This window comes from Salvia hispanica, chromosome 1 (genome assembly GCF_023119035.1).
Source record: "Salvia hispanica cultivar TCC Black 2014 chromosome 1, UniMelb_Shisp_WGS_1.0, whole genome shotgun sequence".
In the NCBI taxonomy this organism is placed as follows: domain Eukaryota; kingdom Viridiplantae; phylum Streptophyta; class Magnoliopsida; order Lamiales; family Lamiaceae; genus Salvia; species Salvia hispanica.
This window is the reverse complement of record NC_062965.1, coordinates 25,258,623-25,284,852: the sequence shown is the minus strand read 5'-3', so window position 1 is coordinate 25,284,852 and position 26,230 is coordinate 25,258,623. Positions and strand designations below refer to the sequence as shown.

Sequence of the window (26,230 nt, the reverse complement as noted above, 5' to 3'; positions counted from 1 at the left end):
TAATATTGTTAATTATCTTACTATTTATGTTTCTCTAGTGCATTTGAATTTCTATTACAAAGTGTGTCTAAGAAGTGTGATTGTAACTTTTATCCGTTTCTGTTTCTCATTGTTGAACACTTGGACTTCTGTTGCTCGTATGTTATTATCAAGCATGGTTGTAACTCTTTTGATATATTTTGTGTCTTAGTGCAGTTGAATTTCAATTACAAAATATGTTTATGACTTGTGGTGATTATAACTTAAATCACAATGTAGCCGGCCATTTTCTCTCCATATTTCTCCACCAAATGGATCGATTAACTGTGTGCAAATCTAACAACAAATATCAACTCTAAAAACGGTCTATTATTGACTAAAGTCTCTTTTTGGTCCTTAACATACATATTGTGATTTTACGATTTTTGTCCAAAACATTATCTTTTGAATTATTCAGTTCCTCACAAATAAAAACGGGTCATATTTGGTCCGAATTTGACGGAACTGTTAAAATTTAACAGTCAACGGATTTTAATTACATTTTGACCGGATTAAATTAATAAATATGTTTTTATTAATGTCTAATATGATAATATCTAATTAACCCAAAACTAATAAATTAAGAATTTTAAGTTATTAATATTTATAACAAAAATAAATTACTAAAACTTAAACCATTTAACAAAAATCAAACACAAGATTTCTACATTTCATGGGCTGGGACGTGTTTTGATTCTCAAAAATCACAATCCCGTTTCCTCAATTCTTCCCCTTTTTTCTTCTTCCAACCTTTCTCGCTGAAATTCTCGAAGAGGGTGAAAAAATTAGGGCAAAATTCTATTCTAGAGAGAGAGAGAAATTAGGGCAAAATTATGGCTTGCAGATTCCACTCTCACTGCCCCCAAACATCGCGGATGTACTACCACCCTCCCGCCGGCCACGAAGATTCCGGCCACCAGCACGGGGGAGGTGCCGCCACTAGCGCTGCCAGAGATCCGGTAGCCGCGATGGGGTCTAAAGGTGTTGCACGGATTGAAACTACTGACTTCATTCTTTATACTATTGCTTGATTGTTGAGCAATTGAATTTTATGAATTGAAAATTTGTTGGATCTTTGATTATTAATTTTATATGTTGCATTTTAGACGAGTTTTGGGGAATTTGTTGTGGTTCCTGCAATTTTGCTAGAGATAGGAGTATATTTTTTTCTTGAGTAAAAAAAAAATAAAAAAGTACAGCATTTTTAAAAGAAAGACAAGATGTTCTTTTAAAAAAAAATCGAATAAATTTTTATTTTTATTATTTTGAAAAAAAAAATTCTAATATTAACTCTTAATCCGGTCAAAATGTAATTAAAATCTGTTGACCGTTAAATTTTAACAGTTTCGTTAAATTCGGACCAAATGTGATCCGTTTTAATTTGTGAGAGACCGAATAATTCAAAAGATAATGTTTTGGACCAAATTCGTAAAATCGCAATATGTTAAGGACCAAAAAGAATCTTTAGTCATAAACAATTAACAGAAAAATGAAAAACGAATCATGATGAAAATAGCTTGCCATTCTTAATTCACAATTTAGTACCACTACAAATTAATACAGTACCTCATAATAATGCATTCCTCATTGGAGAAAAATGAGTAATAACAAATGGTTATATTTTATAAGAAAGTGAGTGAAAATAAAAGAGGAATTAAAGTGAGAGTATTCATAACTAAGAGTCTTCGAATATGTGAATTACAACTAAAAATATCTAATTCAAGGGGTTCGGTTAGCAAGATTGTATGCAGAATTAAATTTGTGGAGTAGTGTGTTTGGTTCATAAGATTCAACCTCACAACTCAATCCTAAATGAATAATTATGGGATAATTAGTCAGAGCTTACCTCCTATACTATGACTAAAATAATCTCATAACTCAATCCTAAATTGTATCTTGGTATTATTTTATTTTGAAAACCGAACACCACCAAATAAAATTGTTTTGGACTATGAATTATAGTAATAAAAAATTAATTCACAAAACAAATGCATAATCAGCGTATGAATTGGCAACAGCTATAACATGTTCCCAAAAGAGTAATGCTGTACTTGTCCATAAATTTGGCTTTTGACATTTTAATTTAGTTAATAGTTTTTACATTTTGTTTTTTTGATAATAAAATTTTAAAAATATTATTGTATATATATTTTTAATTATTAATTTTTATTTTTAAAAATCATCGGTTTTCAAGAGCAAAAAATGGGCTATGAAGAATTATTAATCATTGACTATATTGTGGCCCAAATAATAATACCCAAGCATTCTGAGTTTGTCTCAAAACGACAACCACGGCCCAATTCCAGTGCCTTGACTGATTCTTTTGTAAAGAAACATTTATTTTCAGAATAAACGAAATTAAACTGCGTACACTTTTTATCTGATGATTATCGACAATAATACTTATACCTCCATCTCATAAAAATATGAGCAATGAATATAGCACAGAAATTAAGACAAAATTAATAAAGTCAGAGAGAAGATGAGAATGGTAGTTAAAGTAGTGCTAGTGGATAGTGAGACCTATATTATTAAATTGATATAACTTTTCAAAAATGAAATACACATATTTTTGTGAGACCGAAATGGAGTGCATATATTTTTATGAAAGTTAGAGAGTATAACTTAGAAATTCTATCATTCTTCTTCCATTGAGAAAAACTTACTCCCTTTGTCCCAAAAAAACAGTCTCATTTATGGATGGCACGGGTAGAAAAAAAGTAAGTATGGGAGAGACGAGAAAATGTGGATAAAGTATGAGAGAATTTTTTTTTTATTTTTAAAAATGAAACTATTGTTCGTGGATATTCCAAAATAGCAAAATGAACAATTTTGGTGAACGAATGGAGGACAATTGAGGATGAAGACTTTTGTGTAAATATAATAATTGGATTTTATAATTTATAACTAATCGTTGTTACAATAGATATCAAATTCAGAAACATAGGTCTTGATATAAAATTTATTTAATTTACTATGATCATAAGTATAAAATAAAATAATTCACCTTAAAGCTAATGCAGCATAAATTAAATATGAGACAAATTACAGTAAGGACGAAAACAAAACTTTATGATTTGATGCATTTTATATATTTAATTCGGAATTATTTGACAAATGAAAGAAATGAAAATTACGTGTTTTGGTTTTTGGTTTCAGAACTACATGTATACAGAAGGCATGCCCTTCCTTAACAAGCAGATTTTAAGACTGTATAAGAACAGTATATTTCAAAATTAATTTATCTTAAATCAAAATATTATTTCTTAAATTAACAAATTAATGTCGATTGCATTTCTGTATGACATTACATTAGTAGTATTAATTAATAGATGTCGAAAGTGCTCAAATGTGTTTACATAAAAATCTTTTTTCCACCAATTCTAAGTAAAAGTTGTACTTTTGATTTCAAATTAAACTTTAATATATTCTCTCTATATTTGAAAAAAGTTATTTTCTAATAAAATTAATATCAAAATTCATAAAATTAGTTATTGTAAATGGCATCTCCATGATATATAGTACATTATAATTCATTTATATGCATACTAGAGCATATTTCATATACTCCCTAGCTACTTTATTTCGGGGGATGTCCATAAAAATGGAAAGCTTCTCTCAAATTATTAACCATATTTTACCTAGCTACTTTTTTCTCCTTATCTTTAATATTTTACTCACGTTTTCTCATTTTCTCTCATACTTTATCAATTTCTTATTAAAACTCGTAGGGTCCATAAATGAGAATATTTTGTTGGAGGGAGGGATAGTTATAATTCATTTTTAGAATAAATAGAATAAAAGTTATATACTCCATTACCAGCTATGGGACCAAAAATCTCAATGTATGTGCTGACTCATTTATCTTTTATGTAATATTGTTTTCATATTTTAAGATATTTACTAACTAATCAAGCTAGAATAAAAAAAAATATGGTTGCAACATTTTCTTTAGGACCATTTAATATTATTTACATGACTTTAGTGATTTACTAACTAATAAATAATACTACCACATCTTTTTCTTTTTCTTTAATAATTGTAAAATACAAAACAAGTCGATTATGGGCACTTGACATTTTGTAAATAAATTAAATACTACTCGTACATATTAAAAGAGGAATCCAATACTAGTTCATGAATCAAATTCTTATCATTCATGATATAAATTAAAGTAAAATATTAGGATACAAGCAACCATAAACTTAATATTTACTAGCCATAACTAAAACAACAAATCATGAAATTAATCTATAAGCGTGAAGCAGCATAAGTTAAATAGGCAACGGTGAAGTAGTGCCACAATCCCGATTCAATAGACGTCCCGCTGTTTCGATTTCGGTGCCCGTTACCCCCCGGTGTGCCCCCGTGCCCCGGTATGATGACCGCTCCGCCGCCCTTTGCTCCGCCTCCTCTACTTCCGCCACCTCCTGATCCTCTACTTCCGCCGCCACCTCTGCCACCACCTCCACCACCGCCTCCGCCCTTCGCACGAGCAACGTCGCATGTGAGGAGGAGACAAATGATAGTAACGACGAAAACGAACTTTTTGATTCTATGCATTTTGTTGATTTTGGTAATTAAGGGATGAGCAACGGTTTTAAAGAGATTTGGAAAGACCGTGTGCTTGAGATGAAGAATAATAAATATAATTATATTTACTCGTCTATTAATTTATTATGGAAATATAAAGGGATGTACAATATTAAATCAAATTAAATTCCGATTTATATGAAATAAATGATAAGACTAAATAAGATGAATTGGAATTGATTATAACTTAATCAAAATCTATAAATTAAATTGTGAATTACGAATGGTAAGTTCCTAACCAGAGGAGAGGTGGAACTTGCTGACGTCGACGGAAGAAGAGGATTTATAGCCGAAATCGCAACCAATCCATCGTTAAAGATTGATCAAATTGTTGCAGGGTGGGAGGGATTTTGTGATTGCGCCATCTTCAATTCTCTTTTGGGTTTTTTCTTGTGCCAAAATTTAGGGGAAAATGCAATCAAATAAATAATAGCGACTAGCGAGCACATTGGTGGTCGAAAATTAAAGTAGAATAAATTTTAATATATATCTGCATGAAAGCAAAATAAATGAAAATAATTCAAAATTTTTACGGTTGCTCGCAAGGTGCTCGGTATTTCGTTTTGTTCTTGCAAAATGCTTGGGAATGAAATTATACAAAAATTATTATTCAAATATAAAGTATAACATAATAACTGTATTGGTGGGATGAAATAGTTTGCTACAATCAACCATAAACTTTAATAGTACTATTGACTAGGCATAACCAAAATAACAAATTATGAAATCAATCTATAAGCGGAAAGAAGTGTATGTTAAATAGACAACAGTGAAGTAGTGCAACAATCCCAATTCAATAGACGGCCCGCTGCTTCGGTGCCCGTTACCGCCCCCGTGCCCCGGTGTGACCACTCCGCCACCCTTTGCTCGGCCTCCTCTACTTCCGCCGCCTCCTCTTCCACCTCCACCGTGGCCGCCACCTCCGCCCTTGGCACGAGCAACATCACATGTGAGGAGGAGACAAATGATAGTGAGGATGAAAACAAACTTGATGATGCGATGCATTTTGTTGATTAAGAGAAGTAGGGTTAGTGAGTTGAGGAAGAGAGAAGGGGATGAGCAATGGTTTTAAAGAGATTGGGAAAGGAAACAGCGGAGAAGGATACTGCTCCATATAATTATATTTACTCGTTTATTAATTATTATGGAAGTTTTCGTGTATATTTGTATATGGAAATACTGATATTATATGAAATAAAATAATAATGACAGGACTAAATAATGTAGTCAATAAGATGAATTGGAATAGATTTTCGTATTCATGAGAAAATTGAATTTAACTTATCAAAACCTATAACTTAAATTCATGTGAATTACGAGGTAAGTTCCTAACCAAAAAAAAATTAAGAGAAAAAGAAAGAATGAAAGGCGAACGAATATGACTAAACCAAACAAAATAAATATTAAACCTATAGAAATGGAGAATAGTCACTTTACAGTCTTGTGTTTGTCTAAACGAAAGTAAAGCGAAAGCAAAATAGACTAATACTATATATATATCTTCTATAAACATAGGAAAGTTATATACCGGTTATTACCTAACTATTTGTGGGTATTTTTGGACTTGGTAAATTTCAAGGCTTAAAATTGAATAAGTATAATACTAGTGTTATTATATCATGCCTTAATATTTTGAATCAAATTAAATTTGAAATTATATGAAATATAATAATAATGATAAGACTAAATAATATAAACAATAAAATGAATTGGGATAGATTATCGTATTCATTTTTTAAAATTGATTTTAACTTATAAAAATCCATATTAATTAAATTTTGGATTGTGAATGGTAAGTTCCTAACCAAGGAATGAAAAAAAGAAAGTAAGAATAAAAGAAACGAATATAACTAAATCAAAAAATAATGGAGAATAGTTACCTTAAGGTCTTGTGTATGTCTAAATGAAAGTAATGTATAGTTAAATAGATGAACATTAATTTTTTACGAAACAATTAAATATGGACAAAACATATTGTTTCAGACAAAAGGTATTAGACATTTAGACTTAATGTGTAGAACTAAAAAAAATGGACAGATATAAGGGACCAATTTTAGACTTAGGACATAGTGTGTAGTGTTATATTGATCTTGTTTGCATGAATGCGATGTAATGGCTCCGTCCATGCACAATGTAAGTACTCCCTACATCCCTTATAATTTGTCACTATTTGACCTGACACGGATTTTAAAAAATGTAAATAGAAAGTGACTTGAAAAAATTGGTGGTATGCGGGTCCTACTTTTATATATTAGTTTTATACTAAAATGTGAGTGAGAATGAGTTAGTGGAATGTGGGGTACATTACCAAAAATGGTAAAAGTGGAAGGTGACAAATTTTCAGGGACTGATGAAAATGGAAATAAGTGACAAAATTTTAGGAATGGAGGGAGTACTATATTTCATTGATCTCATGAACCAAACACACTACATATTCAATCTCGAGATACAATCTTGCAAACCGAAACTATTAACTATATTGCTGGGATAAATAGTTTGCTGCAAGCAACCATAAACTTTAGTAGTACTATTGACTAGGCATAACCAAAATAACAAATTATGAAATCAATGTATAAGCATAAAGAAGCATATGTTAAATAGACAATGGTGAAGTAGTGCAACAATCCCAATTCAATAGACGGCCCGCTGCTTCGATGATTATGGTGCCCGTTACCCCCTGGCGTGCCTCCATGCCCCGGTATGATGACCGCTCCGCCGCCCTTTGCTCGGCCTCCTCTACTTCCGCCGCCTCCTCTTCTAACACTAGTATTATACTTATTATATCATGTCTTGATATTTTGAATCAAATTAAATTTGAAATTATATGAAATAAAATAATAATGATAGGACTAAATAATATAATCAATAAAATGAATTGGGATATATTATCGTATTATTTTTCAAAATTAATTTTAACTTATAAAAATCCATATTAATTAAATTTTGGATTGTGAATGGTAAGTTCCTAACCAAAGAAAAAAAAAGAGAAAGTAAGAATAAAAGACAAACGAATATAACTAAATAAAAAATAATAATTATAGAAATGGAGAATATAGTTACCTTAAGGTCTTGTGTTTGTCTATATGAAGGAAATGTATAATTAAATAGATGACCATTATTTTTTACAAAACCGTTAAATATGAACAAAACATATTGTTTAAAACTAAAAGTTATTACACTTAGGTGTAGAACTAAAAAAAAATTGGACAAATATGAAGGACCAATTTTAGACTTAGGACATAGCGTGTAGTGTAAGTAATATTGATCTTGTCTGCATGAATGCAAGGTCATGGCTCCATCCTTGCACAATGTAAGTAATCTCATCTAAATATAATTTTGTGTAATGGCCACAGATGTATATTGCTTATATCAATATATCAATTTCACAATATTACATGCGCGCAATGACGGATCATGAAATCTTGATTTCGCAATTGTTCTAAAGATTGACATAAATTGATTATGGGCATATGACATTTGTAAATAGATTAAATATATTAACAGAGGAGTCCAATTCTAGTTAATGAAAAATTCTCATCGTTCTTGATATAAATTAATGTGAAATATAAGTAATTACTTGGTTGACAGCAGTAGTTATGAAATTATGAATTGTTATTGGCATATAAAAATAATTTGTTACAAGCAACCGTAAACTTTAATATATTTACTAGGTATAACTAGGGGTGCTTAAACGGTTCTCCGGTTCTCGGTTAATCGGAATCAGAACCGGAACCGGCTGGTTAATTGAGGAACCGGAATTGAATTTTTCGGTTCCGGTTCCGATACCGGTTCCAACTTTTTAAATAAAACCGGTTCCGGTTCCGAACCGGAACCTTCGGAACCGACCGGTTCCTAACTGGGAACCAGATTATAATTCAATTTTATTTTATTATAATTTAAATAAATATAATTTAATTGAATTAATTTTGAATTAAAGTAAAATAATTTGAAGCATTGAGTGGTTTTTAGATTTAAATAGTGTTAGATTTGCGAGCTCTGTTTCTGAAGTATTTAAAATGTTTAAACCGTGATACTTTGAATCTACAATTATTTCTCTAATCCATTTTTTATGAACTAACTACAATGAGTAGGACATCATAAATTTGTTTTTAATTTCCAAAAAGAACTTATACAAATACAAAATCATAAAATTTAACTTTATAACAAATTTATGTACCAATTCATTTAATATACGATTTTAACTTGTTTGTGAATAATTTATTAACTGTTCCGTTATAAACTAAAAAGTCACAGCAAGATCAATTAGTATTAGAAATTCCATTGAAATTTTGTTTATCCAAAAAAGGGAAAATGAAATTCAATTTTTAAACTTATTTTTAAAAATATTGTTTAAGTTTAGAACTCCTATTTTTTATAAAAGAATTGCTAATATAAACTATTTTTTAAACTTTATCCATGTATGAATTATTTGATTTTTTAGGTATTATTTGTTATATATTTCTATATGTTGGATTATGAGATTTTCTTAGTATTGAACTATTTAAAATTATAAATAAATTCGGATTAAAATTACTCATCGGTTCTGGTTCCGGTTCCGGTTCTAGGATTTATGAAAATTTAAAACCGGTCAACCGGTCCGGTTAGAATCGGAACCGGCCGAATAAGCAGGCCTAGGTATAACCAAATCAATAAATTATGAAATTAATCTATAAGAGTAAAAAAGCGCAAGTTAAATAGGCAATGGTGAAGTAATGCCACAATCTTAATTCCATAGACGGCACGCTGCTTTGGTGTGACACCACCACCAGTGGCAAGGGCAGTGCACCGCCTCCTCCTCTGTTGTTGCCGCCTTTCGCACGAGCAACGTCGCATGTGAGGAAGAGACAAATGATAGTCAAGATGAAAACAAACTTGATGATGCGATGCATTTTGTTGATTTGATAAGGGATTAACGTGATCCATCAAAAGAGCTGGTGCGAAAGGGAAATCCGGGCACCATCATTTAATCCATATTCCCTTTCGCCATAAGTGTCGTTTCTTCTCAAACTCCTTGTTGGGTTTAAAGTTTTAGAAAATCATTTTGTTTTTAATATCTCAAATCGACTGTACTATGCCATAAAACATGGATATCCACATATGTTTGTTGAATCTTTTGAACGAAGCACCGAGCCATGAATGTAGGTAGGCATAGGGAAATGTCCCAACAATTGCAACAAAAATACCAAAGTGTATAATGCATTTTTAGATGGTTCTCATATTATATCAGCTGTAAGTACTCGAATTTAGTTATGTAAGTACAAGACACCACACATTACATGTGAGGGCTTTATTTAATGTATATACATAATTTGACTATTTAATATTTAACATTTAGAACTAGTTTGTAAATAATAAAAATTTAAAATAATTAATATATTACATATTTACTTTTAACCATATTTTAATTTCATTAAATTAAATATTTTAAGATTTAGAAAAAAAATCCAACTTTTTTCACTAAATCTAAATATTTTAAGATTTAGATCATGACATGTTTCTAACTTCAAACCCGATCACGAACACGACCTGCTACTCTCAAACCCGAGCACACATGAACCCAACATAAACCTATTAACGACACTAACTACCTTATAACAACATGACCTGCTAACACGGTTAGAACATGTAAGCACGGTAAGAACCTGATTAGTACAACTGCTTTTGATTAAAAAAAGTTACAAATTCTTGAATCTGGTCATTAAGAGTCTAATTAAAAACCTAAAATCAAATTACACAATCTGATCTGATGAACAATAACATCAATAGATTCATAGCAACAAAATCCAATGAAATCCAACAAAAAATATATCATTTTTAAAATACTAAAAATTAATAATATTGAAATATTATTTCTTAACGGGTAATACGAATCCGACACGAAATTTTCGTATTCTTAATGAGTCGACCCGATAAGGACACAAACCCAATAAGCTTTGACTCAAACCCATTAATTCCGTGCGAATTCGTGTTGGGTTATCGTGTCATGACAAAAATTGTCCATCCTAATTTGAGGGTTTTACTGGACTTGGTAAATTTATAGTCTAAAAATTGAATAAAATTGGTCTTTTTTTTGTCATACCTCAATATTGTATTTCTGAAATTTATAATGCAATTTATATGGTTCTCAGATTATTATACTATAAGTTGAAACTGATATGATATTCAAATTAAGCGATGAACTAATTACCGAACATTACATGCATGTGAGGGTTTTAATAAGACATTTTACAACTTTTATTTGTACTAATATTTTAATTGAATCAGAATATAAATTAAACGCATAATTAACTTAAACAAATCCAACAATATTCGATAATCTTATTTTTGTTACCACTTGACTATCAATCTTGAAGCAAACCAATAATATAAATAAATTAATAGTGATAAATATATATTTCAATACATATGTATTGAAAACAAATATAGTGCTACACTTGATGAGGTGTGATCATGTTATTTTCCGCTCAACTCTAGGGAATAAATAGGGCGCCAATTTTTGTTAATTCAATGGAAAAGCATAATAAGTAAAATATGCGACGGTGATGTAGTGCCACAGCCCCAGTTGAATAGATGGCCCGCTGCTCTCGTTCTGCACCTGCCGCGCTCTGGTACTTCCGATGATGTAACCGCGGGTATAACTGTTGCCGACGCCCTGACTACTTCCGCTGCCCGATGCACCGCTCTGTCTGCCTCCACTGCTACTTCCACCGCCCGATGCATCGCTCTTACCGGCACGTCCACCTTTTGTCGAGCCTCTGCTGCCGCTTCTTCCTCTGGCACGAGCAGCGGTGGAGGTGAGGAGGAGACAGATGATAGTAATGGCAAAAACAAACTTGATGGTGCGATTCATTTTGTTGTATGATTTGTCAAATAAGAACCGTATAACAGAAATATACGGTTTTTATTTGGCAAAGATCACAAATGCACCACGAGAGAGAGAGAGTTGGGAATGAAAAAAGTAATTATACTCATATTTCTCTTATCTTTTATAGAAGGCTCAAGGCTCCATACACATTGGCGTACATAATATGCGGAGATACAAAGAAATACTATTATTCTACCTCAATTAAATTAACCAAATATGATTGTGAAGCTATTAGATTTTCTCTATTACTTAAAATATTGACATGTTTTATAAAAGCTAAATTGTCGTACTAGTCAAATTCTGATTAGTCTCACATACTCACACTTATTAAAATATAAAAAATAAATCACAAACGACAAAACTTTTTCACAATTACCACATCTTTCCCTTTTTCCCAGCAAATTATGCACTAATGTGACTATAACTTGATTATACGTTTCCGTTTTACCTAACACCGTTTTATCGTGTGTTTTATAGTATTTACCACATCAGCGCTTAATTCACTAGAAAAAGGAAGGATGGGATTGCAAAAATTTGATTTTGATTTTATTTTTCAGATTTTAAAAAGTTTCGAAAATGGACCCAAACGCAATGTAATATTTCATGTATTACGTGGTGTAGTGAGCTCACCAACATGTAAATCAACGTAATGGCCATAATTGTACTAATTACTTATATTCAATACATCAATTGCATAATATTATCACGGGTATACGCGATAGTAAGATTATGTAAGCGTGATTCTCAGTGTGTAATTAAATACCGTCCCAAAATATATATGAGTCACGTTTGGTATGATTGTATGAACATTAGTTTTAAGAAACGTAAAGAATAGTGAGTTGTAAAAGTTAGTAAAATATCAAGTCCACTTTTTTATATTGATTTTATAATAAAATGTGAAAATGTGAATTAGTAGAATGTAGAATATACTCTTATCATTTATGGTAAAAATGAAATGTGATTCTTATTGTGGGACGAATCTAAATGGCAAATGTGATTCTTGTGAAACAATATTAGATATGTATCTTCAATTTTATTATAGCACTAGTATCACCCACGTGCGATGCACGACCCATTTTTTTTATTTAAACTTATTTTATACTGTAAAATGATTTTATAAATTTATGAAAATATCATTGTATGAAATCTGAAATCATAAATATATAAAATTAAAAAAACAATTGTTAAAAATATAAAATCAAACAAAGAAAAAAAATTACACATATACCGAATGAGAAACAATATTATTATTTCAAGTTCTAAAATCACAAATTTATACAATAGCAATTTATTGTACCAATAAAAACTCATATAACCAAATAAGTTTATAAACTAGAAATTGCACACAAATCACATATCATTTAAATCACTTTTTTTATCTATACTACAAAAGATCAATCACAAACACATGTCAATAAAAATAATGTATAAATATATATTAGAAGATAGACAACTCGATAAAAAAACATCAACAAAAATACAGCAAAATAGCATGGGATATACAACTGATATCAATATGCATGCATTTAGCCAAAAAAAAAAAAAAAAAAAAAAAAAAAAAAAAAAAAAAAAAAAAAAAAACTGGTTGCATACTCTAATAGTATACTCTGGAACGCCTACTTCCTGTGTAGCTGCTACCACCCATACTACGTCCAGGAAAGACAAATGAATAAGAGCTGCTACCAACCTAATATTCATACAAAGCACTACATGAAAAAATTATACATTATACCATACTAACCTACAAGGAAAACAACATAAACAACAAATACGGAAGATGCACCCGTACCAAAAATTCAAAGGCAAGATGTAAATGTAATAATAATATCACTCCGTCCCAAGATAAGTGACCACAAACTTTTCGGCACGGAATTTAATGAAATGAGGATTTGTTAGTAAAGTGGAAAGTGAATAAAGTAAGAAAGTTAATAAAGTAGAGAGAAAAAGTAAGAAAGGGAGTACCAACAAAGGAAATTAGTCATCTTGAAACGTCCCAAAAAGGAATATGAGTTACTTATCTTGGGACGGAGAGAGAACTATGCATATGCAAGACTCAAGCAGGGGGGAATATTTACAAAATTGCTATTTTAAATTAGATATTAAAGTGGATATAAAACTGATTTTTGTTAATTGAATTGTAAATATTAATCGGCTGTTTCTTTAGACTTTGCCTTCCCATGCATTTAATCACTCACCTCACATTGAATGCCATACATAGTGCAAAATCTGAAGAATCAAAATAGAAATGGACTGAATTATTACAAGTATTAATCACACGTTATAACCCTTCCATTCTTAAATCAAAAATACTACTCCCTCCGTCCCACTTTAGCAGTCCCATTGATTTTTCTGCACTCATTTTGTAAAAATGATAATAAATAGTTAAAGTGGAGAATAATAATGTAAAAAAGAGAATAATGTAGATAAGACTCTTCTATATATTATTCCCTTTGTTACTTTATTATTTCTCCACTTTAACTATTTATTATCATTTTTATAAAATGAGTGCAGAAAAGTCAATGAGACTGCTAAAGTGGGACGGAGGGAGTAGTAACTATCACACAACATTAATCAGCACAAAAAAAGTGTGGAGCACAAGGAGGAAGATATTAGAGGCCATAACTGCAAAATGCTCCGTTCCTTCTATCAAACACTTGTTTTCTAAGTTTTCTTAATTGATAAATATAAATAAATTACTATAGACAATAACCACCTATTAACTTTCTAGTAACTTTAAATAACTCCCCATTAAATTTATATAATTACTCATTAATATCTACTCCCTCGGTTCCCTCATAGTTGAGGCGGAACTTTTCGGCACGAAGTTTAAGAAATGAATGTTGAGTGTGTTAAATAAATAGATAAAAAAGTAAGAAAGAGAAAAAGGTAGAGAGAATAAAGTAAAAAGTGAATAAAGTAGAGAGAATAAAGTAAGAGAGAGTAAAGAAAGAGGAAAAAGTTACTATAAATGGAAACGACTCAACTATGAGAAAACTTCCCGAAATAAAAAAATGACTCAACTATAAAGGAACGGAGAGAGTATTTTAAAATGATATTTGCCTAAATACGCCCAAAACCGCCCCTGTATAGATTATGACCATCATTCTGAAAAATGAATAATTACGTGAGCATCACCTTTGTTCAATTCATCACTATTAGCATTTTTTATTTTATAAAATTCAGTCAAATTCAAAAACCACTCTATAACTATAACTAAACAAATAACATAACATTATAGTTTGCCAACTTTTACTTTACCAAATAAATATTTATTTTTATAAGACAAAAATAATTATATTCAATAATCTATATATGTCAATTTTTTAGTGTAGTTAAAATTAATTCGAACATGAAATTTCAAAATATAAGTATCATTTTTTTCATATTAAGATCCATGGCTAATAAAATATTTCGACCGATCTATTAAAAAATGAAGATCGTACTTATTTTATAAAATACCAAAATATACAAAAATAACAAGGCGTTCAAGAATCAATACACTCGCACTCGGTATTAAAATTTCTCATCATTTATGAGTTCAATATCACTCTTTTAATATCATAGTATAACTAATAAATAACATTTCACAAATTTATCAATAGCTGAAACATAATCATGTAATTAACCAGAGATATCAATAGCCTTCACTTCTGGCTTCTTGGCTTCCTCCTTTGGCACCGTCACCGTCAGCACCCCATTCTCCATGGCCGCCTTCACCTGCTCCAGCTTGGCATTTTCCGGCAGCCTAAAGCGGCGGAGGAACTTGCCACTGCTCCTCTCCATGCGATGCCACTTGTCATTCTTCTCTTCCTGCTCCTTGCTCCTCTCTCCACTGATTTGCAGAATTCCACCATCTTCAACCTCAACCTTCACTTCTTCCTTCTTCAGTCCAGGAACATCAACCTTGAAGAGATGGGCCTCCGGCGTCTCCTTCCAATCGATGCGGGCGTTGGCCACCGCGCTGGTTTCACGGGCGGAGGAAGGGAAGTTGTTGGAGAGAGGAAAGTCCTGAAAGGGATCCCATACATCCAGAGAGAATGGGTCGAAGACGTTGCTGCTGCGGCGCCCGAAGAAGCTCGGAATCAGAGACATTTTTGCTTCTAATCACAGAATTTATGTGTGCGATTGATTTAGATATGAGACTTGAGATTTCTGATGATGAATCGGGATAAAGAAGGAGGAGAATTTATAGTAATCAGAGGAGGAATCGGTCCGTCTCGTGCGGATTCTGGAATGCTCTATTTTGGGATAGAAATGGTACATTCTAGATTCTAGATTCTAGATTCTACTCCTACATTCTACACACGTCTCACAAGGCTAATGAATTAATTCACGGCCCATGACCAGCCAGCCCAAATTGTAGTATAACATTCAGTAATGATTGTTTTATTAGAAACATTTAGGATTCGTGAGATTCGTAATTGGTTAAACCGAGATTAGTAAATATCGGCGATATTTAGGATTTTATAGAAATCGAATAACTGAATCTACAGAATTTCGATCCGAGGGCTGAATTTTTTTCGTCACTAGACTCACTACATTGTAACAATATGTACTTTAATGATTTGGGCGTATAATTTAATTGATATCCGCCCAGCAACAATTCTCATAACCCTATGCATCTCCTCAATCTCATTGTCAGACTACAAATATTAATTTACATTATTCAGCATTACTATTAACTACTTCCTCCGTCCTAAGGAAAACGACCCTTCCTTAAACGGCACAAGATTTTATTCAAATTTATTTCGTGTGTTAAATAGAAAAAGTAAAGTAACAGAGAGAGAATAAATTAAAGATAAAAAGTATTTCCAATTTTATTAATGAGCCATCTTGGTTATGACAATTTATAAAAGAAAGTGAATCATTTTCAATGGAACGTACCAAAGTATTTTAGTTATAAACTGAAAACTATGAAAGATTGTGACACAAAAATTCTATTTTCATTCACTACGGAGACTAAAAATTACTATAATCCTATAAATTAAAAATAACAAAGCCTAAAAAATTCAAATTCACAAATCCTTAAAATTTGAAATACGAAAATACACAAAAAAAAAAAGATGAACAAAAGTTATTTATAAACAATTATTGAAATTTAAAAAATAGGGTGTGTCATGTCGCCAGCACATACTACATGCCCGGGTACCCGTCGCCCTTCCATACCCAGGGCTACTCTCCCGTCGATGCCCACCATCAACCATCGGCCGCCTGTGCACCTCACCTCCGAAGTCGCGGCACCACAAGTCCACAACCGAACCTTCTATACTATAATTACTCCCTCCATTCGCCATTAAATGTCTCATTTTTTCTTTTTCATTCGTCCGCTAATAAAAGTCTCATTTCATTTTTCCTGTATTTGGTAAGTGGATTATACATTCCACCAATTCATTTCACTCCCATTTTATTATAAAACCAATATATAAAAGTAGGCATCATCTTCATTAACTTTTCTATTCACTTTATTTTATAAATTCAAATAATTTCTTAAAATCTATGCCGATCAAATATGATACATTTAATTATGGACGGAGGAGTATTTTATTTGGCCCATCTGATTATATCTCCAGTCAATTCATATCTCATCAATCACGCTATGCCAGCAAAACTAGACTTCCTTTCAAAAGTTGGAATAATTTAATTTACTTTACCTTTTAAAAGTAGATTCTCCATCTATTAGGGTAACCATAATAACGCTATGCCAGCAAAACTAGACTTCCTTTCAAAAGTTGGAATAATTTAATTTACTTTACCTTTTAAAAGTAGATTCTCCATCTATTAGGGTAACCATAATAGGACCATCGCAGCGGTCTAATTGAGCACCCGATGGGTGCCGCAGCGAAGCTTCGACAACTGAGGACATGGCGGAGGCAGGTGGAAGGACGGCGGAGCTGTGGCGGTCTATTGTGCGCTGCGAGACTGCAGCGGCGGTTTAATCCGATTTTTTTTTTCTTAATTTATTTCTATAAATTAATCCGATTTGTTCAGTTAATTTTGTTCTAGTTCAATTATATGTACCAATAATTAAAAAAAATGTGAGGTGTTGTTGTACAAGTTTTATGTGGTGAGACATAGCTATGATGACCAAATGAACAAGTTCTCTTTTTAGGTTAAAGCGTGGTTTTGCACTACTGTGGAGTGTGGACACTCTTAGAAAACAACAATCTGCTGTACCTCTTGGAAAATCATATCATGCTCCTAAACTTTTATCCTTCTCATTTTTTACCGCTATTGAACCAGTAAATTTTAATGGCAAACATTGAGTGTCAAAAATGCACACAAACCATAATAATTCAAGAATCAAACTGATGATTCAATTAGATTTAACATAATGGAGCAGCATCCTATTAACCCATAGCACTAATTCAAACACAATATTAAAGGCAATACTTCCTAGAAAAACATAAAACTACACACTAGTTCAACACATGTACAATTACAGCTACTTCAAATCAAATACTCCATAACAACTCTATTTTTACAAAACATGACACTTGGAACACTCAATTTTCCAACATGATCTTGCTTAACCAGAGATATCAATGACCTTGACTTCCTCCTTGCCAACTTCCTTCTTGGGCACCGTCACCGTCAGCACTCCATTCTCCACCTCCGCCTTCACCACATCCACATTGGCATCCTTCGGCAGCTTCAAGCGCCGCAAAAACTTGTCGAAATTGCTCCTTTCCTCGCAGTGCCACTTGTCAGTTTCTTCTCCTTCCTCCTCCTCGTTGCTCCTCTCTCCACTGATCTGTAAAACCCTACCACCCTTAACCACAACCTTAACTTCCTCTTTCTTGAAACCGGGGACATCCACCTTCAACACATGTGCCTTCACCGTCTCTCTCCAGTCAACACTGGCGCTACCACTGGAGGAGGAGAGCTCGTTTCCAACCACCGATCCTTGGCCTGTTCCAGCCTTAAACCAAGAGATCGTTTTCGACACCACAAGATTGCCCTCAGCAATCTTAGCAAGGTATATAGTAGTCTCCCCTTCCTTATCAACCGGAAAATCACCTGAATATTTCCGTAGAAATGGCATATTCACCACTTCATAGTGGAACTTATACATAAGAACTACGTTCTCACTCCCACCAGATCCATTGATTTTAACGTCAATAACGAAAGTATCACACGAGACATTTAAAGGAACACAATAGGTAGGGAAGTAGGTGAAGTATATAGGGCCATCACATAAACTTGACTCAGCCTTGCTCAGTACAGAATCTTCATATTTCGTCATTCCTTTATCGCGGAGAACTATTATTGCAGAGGTGTTTGAGCCTAGTTTTATAGGTTTCAAACCCACCTGAATCATTCCAAAGCGAGTGAAGCTGTAACCGAATTTATGTGCAATTTTACGAAGTTTAGACAAGTAGAGAGGAAACGTTGTGGATCCTCTATTTAAAGGAATTTCTTTCTCCACAGTGTTAACTCTACTAAAAGGAGACCAACTAGAACCCCTTGTTGTCCAAAAAATATCTGAGGCTGAAGAAGGAGGAAGTTTCCAATCTTTAAGACATTTTTCGAAATTTTCCGGGACTTTTTTGTTAGAAATAGAATTCTTCATATTGCCTTAGTCCTAGATTTATGATCAGTAAGGAGAAAAATGACTTACCTCAAGCATTAATCTTACACCATTTGAGACATAACTATGTGAGCCAGAGAGATTTGGAAAATGAAATGATTTGCATGATATCGGGCAGATACTAATTAGAAGTGCTTAAATTAGGTGAGGTCAAATTACAATTGAATAAATTGAGCATCAATAATTGCGTCGAAATTGTACATCCACTTGTTGATTTAATATGGTAAATTTGGCTCAAATTATTGGAGACCGCATTAACTTTTTTTGCATAAATTACAAGGACTTTTACTAAAGCAAATTAAAGTATTGGTCATCCGATAAACTACAAATTTAAAATTTGTAATCATATAGCATCATCAAACATCCACGCATAGCATGGCAAGGAAAATCTTATTTGTAAAATTTTTACATAACATTACATGAATGAGTCAAATAAAACAAAAATGTAAAGGATGAAAAAAGAGAAAATAAAATATCAAAACAACAAAGTTTTTTTTTAATAATCAATAATGGTTCTCGTTTAGACCATGATGATACTACCTATCTCTTGAAGGGATAGGAAGCATCAACAAGGAGTTCAACATACTAAAATTTTACATTATAATTATGAGTTCTAACATCACTCTTTTTTATCATAAAAATTACATTTACACAACTTTATTATCTCGTGCATACAAAAAACTAAGACTAACAACTCTTAATAATTCATAATAAAAAAAGTACAAAAGAAAAAGATACTAAATACTTAGAGTATGATCATCATCTCGGTGCTCAAGGAAGTATTAAGCACATATTAACTGTTGTGCTCACAAGCCGATGAAGCGTTTTGAGCATGCGATAGTTGCACGTGCAAGCGTGTTTGTGGACACATAATTAATGAGGGACATGGAGAGTACGTGACACCAAACCAAACTACTAAGAGTCACACTTTACCATTTCGGTCCGTCCCCAATTAAGAGTCACCTTTTTCCATTTCGGTCCGTCCTCAATTAAGAGTCACACTTCATTTTTACCATAAATAGTAAGTAGGTCCCACATTCCACTAACTTAATTCACTCACATTTTATTATAAAACCAATAAAAAAAATGGATCCTACATTCCACTAACTTTTTCAACCAACTTTTCTTTACATTTCTTAAAACCCGTGCCCGATCAAAGAGTGACTTCTAATAGGGGACGGAGTTACATTTCTTAAAATCCGTACTCGGTCAAAGAGTGACCCTTAATAGGGGACGGAGAGAGTAACCAGTATATTAGAGTCAGTCATATTGTCATGTATTTTTTTAATATTCAATCATCTTTCACTTTTTAGTGTAGAAAAAGTTAAAACATATTTTAAACTTTTCGAAATTAGATTATTTTTTCCCACCAGAATCCATGGCTGAGTATATACCCAATGATATTATCAGGTAGTAGTGTGGACCGTTCTATTATAAATGAAGCCAAATGATACTCGGTATTGATCTCGTATAGCCCATAGGTACTGAAAATCACCATTTTTTTGATAAAACAAGAAATGGCTGTAATTCATATAAATGTCAGGAAAAGGGCAAAAGATTACACAAATAAAAAGGTGGTCGATGTATTAAAATTTCATCAATATTACATTACACAACTTTATTATATCGTGGATGGATTATGGATACAGAGAAGCAAGAAAACCAGTAATATGTGATTAACCAGAAATGTCAATAGCCTTCACTTGAGGCTTCTTGACTTCCTCCTTTGGCACCGTCACCGTGAGCACCCCATTCTCCATGGCCGCCTTCACCTGTTCCAACTTCGCATTCTCCGGCAGCCTGAAGCGGCGGCAGAACTTGCCGCTGCTCCTCTCAATCCGGTGCCACTTGTCATTCTTCTCTTCCTGCTCCTTGCTTCTCTCCCCACTAATCTGCAGAATGCCACCATCTTCAACCTCAACCTTCACTTCTTCCTTCTTCAATCCAGGAACATCAACCTTGAAGAGATGAGCCTCCGGCGTCTCCTTCCAGTCGATGCGGGCGTTGGCCACCGCGGTGGTTTCACGGGCAGAGGAAGAGAAGTTGTTGGAGGAAGGAAAGTCCTGAAAGGGATCCCACACATCAAGAGAGAACGGGTCGAATACGTTGCTGCTGCGGCGCCCGAAGAAGCTCGGAATCAGAGACATTTTTACTTCTAATCACAGAATTTATGTGTGCGATTGATTGAATGATGCGAGTTTATGTGATTTCTGATGATGAATCGGGATGAAGGAGGTGGAGAATTTATAGTAATGGGAAGAGAAATCGGTCGGTTTCGAGTGGATTCTGGATTCCTCTGTTTCGGGATAGAAATGGAAACGGTAGATTCTAGATTCTACTCCTACGTTCTACACATGTCTTAGAAAGCTAATGAATAAATTCACGGCCCATGACCAGCAAGCCCATATTGTACCTTTTTTCAGAATAGTTAATTTACTCTTTTTTAATTTGAAGTTCTTGAAGAAAAAGAAAAAAAAAAAAAAAAAAAAAAAAAAAAAAAAAAAAAAAAAACAACTCTGAGTAATGATTGTTTTATAAGCAACAATTTTGTAAAATATAACCTGATTATGAATTTTTATTTTCAAGATACACTTTTTATAATAATATCAATCAGCTTATAAGTTTAATTATTTAAATACTTTATAATTTATAATCTATCAAGATATTGCATCTTATAAATTCTTAAAACATCTCGTAAACTCATGAAGGCTATAATAAGCTCTCTCTAGATATATAATATTCGGGTCCTTGAAATTAACATGCAATAGAGAGACTATGTACAGTAAGTCTAACAAATGAACTACAAGCATACAAGTAATAAGCATTGTCCTAAGACATGGACTCCACAATTCTTAATCACCACAATTTGCTTAATTAACCGGAGATATCTTCAACCTTCACCCGCATTTTCCTACTCACTTCCTCTTTTGGCACCGTTACCGTCAGCACCCCTTTCTCCAACCTCACCCGACGAAGGAACTTCCCACCGCCACCACGGGAGGAGGAGAGCTCGTTTCCACCCACCGATCCTTGGCCTGTTCCAGCCTTAAACCAAGAGATCGTTTTCGACACCACAAGATTGCCCTCAGCAATCTTAGTAAGGTATAAAGTAGTCTCCCCTCCCTTATCAACCGGAAAATCACCCGAATATTTCCGTAGAAATGGCATATTCACCACTTGATAGTGGAACTTATACATAAGAACTACGTTCTCAGTCTCACTCCCACCAGATCCATTGATTTTAACGTCAATAACGAAAGTATCACACGAGACATTTAAAGGAACACAATAGGTAGGGAAGTAGGTGAAGTATATAGGGCCATCACATAAACTTGACTCAGCCTTGCTCAGTACAGAATCTTCATATTTCGTCATTCCTTTATCGCGGAGAACTATTATTGCAGAGGTGTTTGAGCCTAGTTTTATAGGTTTCAAACCCACCTGAATCATTCCAAAGCGAATGAAGCTGTAACCGAATTTATGTGCAATTTTACGAAGTTTAGACAAGTAGAGAGGAACCGTTGTGAATCCTCTATTTAAAGGAATTTCTTTCTCCACAGTGTTAACTATACCAAAAGGAGACCAACTAGAACCCCTTGTTGTCCCAAAAATATCTGAGGCTGAAGAAGGAGGAAGTTTCCAATCTTTAAGACATTTTTCAAAATTTTCGGGGACTTTTTTGTTAGAAATAGAATTCTTCATATTGCCTTAGTCCTTAGATAAGAGTATATGGCTACAAAAACTGGGCAAGATTTACGAGTAAAGAGAAAAATGGGTCTAGCAGACTTACCTCAGCATCAATCTTACACCATTTCAGACATAACTATGTGAGCCAGAGAGATTTGGAAAAATGAAATGATTTGCATGATATCGGGCAGATTACTAAATAGAAGGTGCTTAAATTAGGTGAGATAAAATAAATTTTAGCATCAATAATTGTGTCGAAATTGTACATCCACTTGTTGATTTAATATGGTAAATTTGGCTCAAATTATTGGAGACCGCATTAACTTTTTTTCCATATAATATAAGGACTTTTACAAAAGCAAAGTATTGGTCATCCGGTAAACTATAAATTTAAAATTTGTAATCATATATCATCACCAACATCCACGCATAGCATGACAAATTGACAAGGAAAATCTTATTTGTGAAATTTCTACATAACATTACATGAATGAGTCAAATAAAACAAAAATGTAAAGGAAGAAAAAAGAGAATAATAAAATACTTGAACAACAAAGTTTTTTTTAATAATCAATAATGGTTCTCGCTTACACCATGATGATACTACCTATCTCTTGAAGGGATAGGAAGCATCAACAAGGAGTGCAACATACTAAAATTTTACATTAATTATGAGTTCTAAAATCGCTCTTTTTAATCATGAAAAATACATTTATACAACTTTATTATCTCGTGCATACAAAAAACCAAGACTAACGTTCGTAATATATAATTCATAATAAAAAGTACAAAAGAAAAACATACTAAACACTTAGAGCATGATCGTCATCTCGGTGCTTAAGGGAGTATTAATTAAGCACATATTAACTGTTGTGCTCACAAGCCGATGAAGCATTTTGAACACGCGATAATTACACGTTCAAGCGTGTTTGAGGATACATAATGAGGGACATAGAGAGCATATATGATGGCACCACACCAAATTCACCATGTTTCATCCCCAAGCAAAAGAAAGATACAACCTCTCTTTCTCAATTGAACAAAGTTTCAAAAACAAACACGCAACAACATCTCTATTTTACACAACATAACAATCACAAATCCACAATTCTCTTGCTTATATAACCAGAGATATCAATGACCTTCACTTCAACCTTCTTGACAACTTCCACTATAAAAAAAATGTCAGTTTAGCGATGTAATTGCCGACGGAAAATTTTCGCTACATATTACCGACGGAAAATACATTAATTAAAAAAGGAAAAACATTACCGACGGAATATTCCGTTGGTAATTAGTAGCGAAATTTCGAAATTTTTTCCGTCGGTGAACCGACATTTTTTTGTAGCGTTCCTCCTTAGGGCACCGTCAACGTCAGCACTCCATTCTCCACCGCCGCTTCCACCTCATCCAAGTTGGCATTCTCTGGCATCCTCAAGCGCCAGACAAATCTCCCTTTGCTCCTCTCCATGCAGTGCCACTTGTCAGTTCCTTCTTCACCCCCTTCGCAGTCGCCTCTCTCTCCACTGATCTGTAGAATCCCACCACCTTCAACCGCAACCTTAACTTCCTCTTTGTTGAAACCAGGAACATCCACCTTCAACACATACCCCTTCGCTGTCTCCTTCCAGTCGACATTAGCGCTTCCCATCTCAGCACCGTAGGAGGCGAGTTCATTCCCAGCCACCGATCCCAGGCCTATTCCCAGCACCGGGGAAAGGCTGCGCTCCCTTCATGTAAAAAAACTTCTTTCTCAACGGTTTTGACTCTACAATCAGGGAAGAAGCAGCCACTGCTGCTTCGCTCAAAAATACCTGAGGCTGAAGAAGAAGTTTCCAATTTTGAAGAGATTTTTCGAGATTTCGAGACAACATTCTTTTAAAAAAATTGGCTGAGATTTATGCTACATGAGCATCAATCTAACAGCATTTGATGAGACCTAAGTTAGTGAGCTAGAGAGAGCTGGAAAATGAAATGATTTGCTCATATCGAGCAGATACTATCCAGATCATGAGGTACTTAAATTAGGCCATGGGGTATTAAATTTCACGATCAATATTTGTGTCGAAACAATACACCCACTTGTTGATTGAATATGTTGAATTTGAAGCAAATAATTGGAGTGTGCACTAAAACTATAGAAAATGAAAAAGGTGCTACTAAGCTAGTGAGACTTCTAACAAAAGCAAAGTCTTGGTCAATCGATAAATTATAAATTTGTTACTACTATCGTAGTAGCATTACCAAACACCCACCCATAGCATGGCAAGGAAAATCGTACTATCTGGGAAATTTCTACACAGCATAAATGAAGGAATCGAACCAAATAAAAAGAGAAAACGACAAAAAATAGAGAAAAATATACTCATTATTATTTATCAACCTAACTTAAATAGAATGAATGCATTATCCATCATCCATGCATGTACGTGTGCTACATTATATTAGAGTGAACCATATTGTCAAGTACTCCCTCCGTCCCCTATTAGGAGTCACTCTTTGACTGGACACGGATTTTAAGAAATGTAAAGAAAAATTAGTTGAAAAGGTTAGTGGAATGTGGGACCCATTTTTTTATATTGGTTTTATAATAAGATGTGAGTGAATTAGTTGAATGTGAGACCTAATTACTATTTATAGTAAAAATGAAGTGTGACTCTTAATTGGAGACAGACCGAAATGGAACAGACCGAAATGGAAAAGTGTGACTTTTAATGGGGGACGAAAGGAGTATTTTTATAATATTCAATAATCTTTATCACTTTTTAGTGTAGAAAAAATTAAACATATTTTAAAATTTTCGAAATTAGATTAGTTTTTCCCACCAGAATCCATGACTGAGAGCATACATGCACCCATTGATATTATCAAGTACTCCAGTAGTGTGGACCGTTCTATTACAAATGTAGCCAAAAAGATACTCGGTATCTGAAAATCACCATATTTTTTATAAATGTTAGGAAAAGGGCAAAAGCTTACACAAATAAAAATGTGGTCGATGTATTAAAAATTCATCAATATCACTCTTTGATCATAAGAAATAACATTACACAACTTTATTACATCGTGGATGGATTATGGATACAGAGAAGCAAGAAAACCAACAGTAGATATGTGATTAACCAGAGATATCAATAGCCTTCACTTGAGGCTTCTTGACTTCCTCCTTTGGCACCGTCACCGTGAGCACCCCATTCTCCATCGCCGCCTTCACCTGCTCCAGTTTTGCATTCTCCGGCAGCCTCAAGCGCCGGCAGAACTTGCCGCTGCTCCTCTCAATACGGTGCCACTTGTCATTCTTCTCCTCCTGCTCTTTGCTCCTCTCTCCACTGATTTGGAGAATGCCACCATCTTCAACCTCAACCTTCACTTCTTCCTTCTTCAATCCGGGAACATCAACCTTGAAGAGATGGGCCTCCGGCGTCTCTTTCCAGTCGATCCGGGCGTTGGCCACTGCCGTGGTTTCACGCTCGGAGGAA

General features: G+C 33.5%; 6 protein-coding genes across 6 annotated transcripts in view; all 6 read right to left on the bottom strand.

Moving 5' to 3' along the window:
* Window positions 1-14,960: 14,960 nt before the first annotated feature.
* LOC125202275 (18.2 kDa class I heat shock protein-like) lies at window positions 14,961-21,335 on the bottom strand. Its single transcript, XM_048100647.1, has 2 exons — window positions 21,212-21,335; window positions 14,961-15,568 (listed from the first exon to the last, which is right to left on the bottom strand). Exon 2 carries the CDS (start codon window positions 15,566-15,568, stop codon window positions 15,098-15,100), a length of 471 nt encoding a protein of 156 aa, XP_047956604.1. The 5' UTR covers window positions 21,212-21,335; the 3' UTR covers window positions 14,961-15,097.
* On the bottom strand, window positions 17,750-19,141 carry LOC125202272. Its single transcript, XM_048100644.1, has one exon. The coding sequence runs from the start codon at window positions 19,044-19,046 to the stop codon at window positions 18,003-18,005; it is 1,044 nt and encodes a 347-aa protein (XP_047956601.1). The 5' UTR covers window positions 19,047-19,141; the 3' UTR covers window positions 17,750-18,002.
* LOC125202274 (18.2 kDa class I heat shock protein-like) lies at window positions 20,623-21,218 on the bottom strand. The gene has a single exon (XM_048100646.1). It carries the CDS (start codon window positions 21,209-21,211, stop codon window positions 20,741-20,743), a length of 471 nt encoding a protein of 156 aa, XP_047956603.1. The 5' UTR covers window positions 21,212-21,218; the 3' UTR covers window positions 20,623-20,740.
* A 439-nt stretch (window positions 21,336-21,774) lies between the features above and the next one.
* Window positions 21,775-22,925, bottom strand: LOC125202273. The gene is made up of 2 exons (XM_048100645.1): window positions 22,855-22,925; window positions 21,775-22,505 (listed from the first exon to the last, which is right to left on the bottom strand). Exon 2 carries the CDS (start codon window positions 22,437-22,439, stop codon window positions 21,939-21,941), a length of 501 nt encoding a protein of 166 aa, XP_047956602.1. The 5' UTR covers window positions 22,440-22,505; window positions 22,855-22,925; the 3' UTR covers window positions 21,775-21,938.
* An 818-nt stretch (window positions 22,926-23,743) lies between these two features.
* LOC125202278 (17.6 kDa class I heat shock protein-like) lies at window positions 23,744-24,730 on the bottom strand. Its single transcript, XM_048100649.1, has one exon. It carries the CDS (start codon window positions 24,400-24,402, stop codon window positions 24,109-24,111), a length of 294 nt encoding a protein of 97 aa, XP_047956606.1. The 5' UTR covers window positions 24,403-24,730; the 3' UTR covers window positions 23,744-24,108.
* Window positions 24,731-25,726: 996 nt separating this feature from the next.
* The window catches only part of LOC125191826 (class I heat shock protein-like), a 787-nt gene continuing 283 nt past the window's right edge, over window positions 25,727-26,230 (bottom strand). Inside the window, exon 2 of the mRNA XM_048089250.1 lies at window positions 25,727-26,229. Coding sequence (XP_047945207.1) covers window positions 25,870-26,229 — 360 coding nt within the window. The 3' untranslated portion in view covers window positions 25,727-25,869. The remainder of the gene's footprint in view (window position 26,230) is intronic.

Excerpts from the sequence above, each read along its gene's own strand:
- LOC125202275 (XM_048100647.1), bottom strand. The coding sequence starts at position 15,568 with ATGTCTCTGATTCCGAGCTTCTTCGGGCGCCGCAGCAGCAACGTCTTC.
- LOC125202274 (XM_048100646.1), bottom strand. The coding sequence starts at position 21,211 with ATGTCTCTGATTCCGAGCTTCTTCGGGCGCCGCAGCAGCAACGTATTC.
- LOC125202272 (XM_048100644.1), bottom strand. The coding sequence starts at position 19,046 with ATGAAGAATTCTATTTCTAACAAAAAAGTCCCGGAAAATTTCGAAAAA.
- LOC125202278 (XM_048100649.1), bottom strand. The coding sequence starts at position 24,402 with ATGGGAAGCGCTAATGTCGACTGGAAGGAGACAGCGAAGGGGTATGTG.
- LOC125202273 (XM_048100645.1), bottom strand. The coding sequence starts at position 22,439 with ATGACGAAATATGAAGATTCTGTACTGAGCAAGGCTGAGTCAAGTTTA.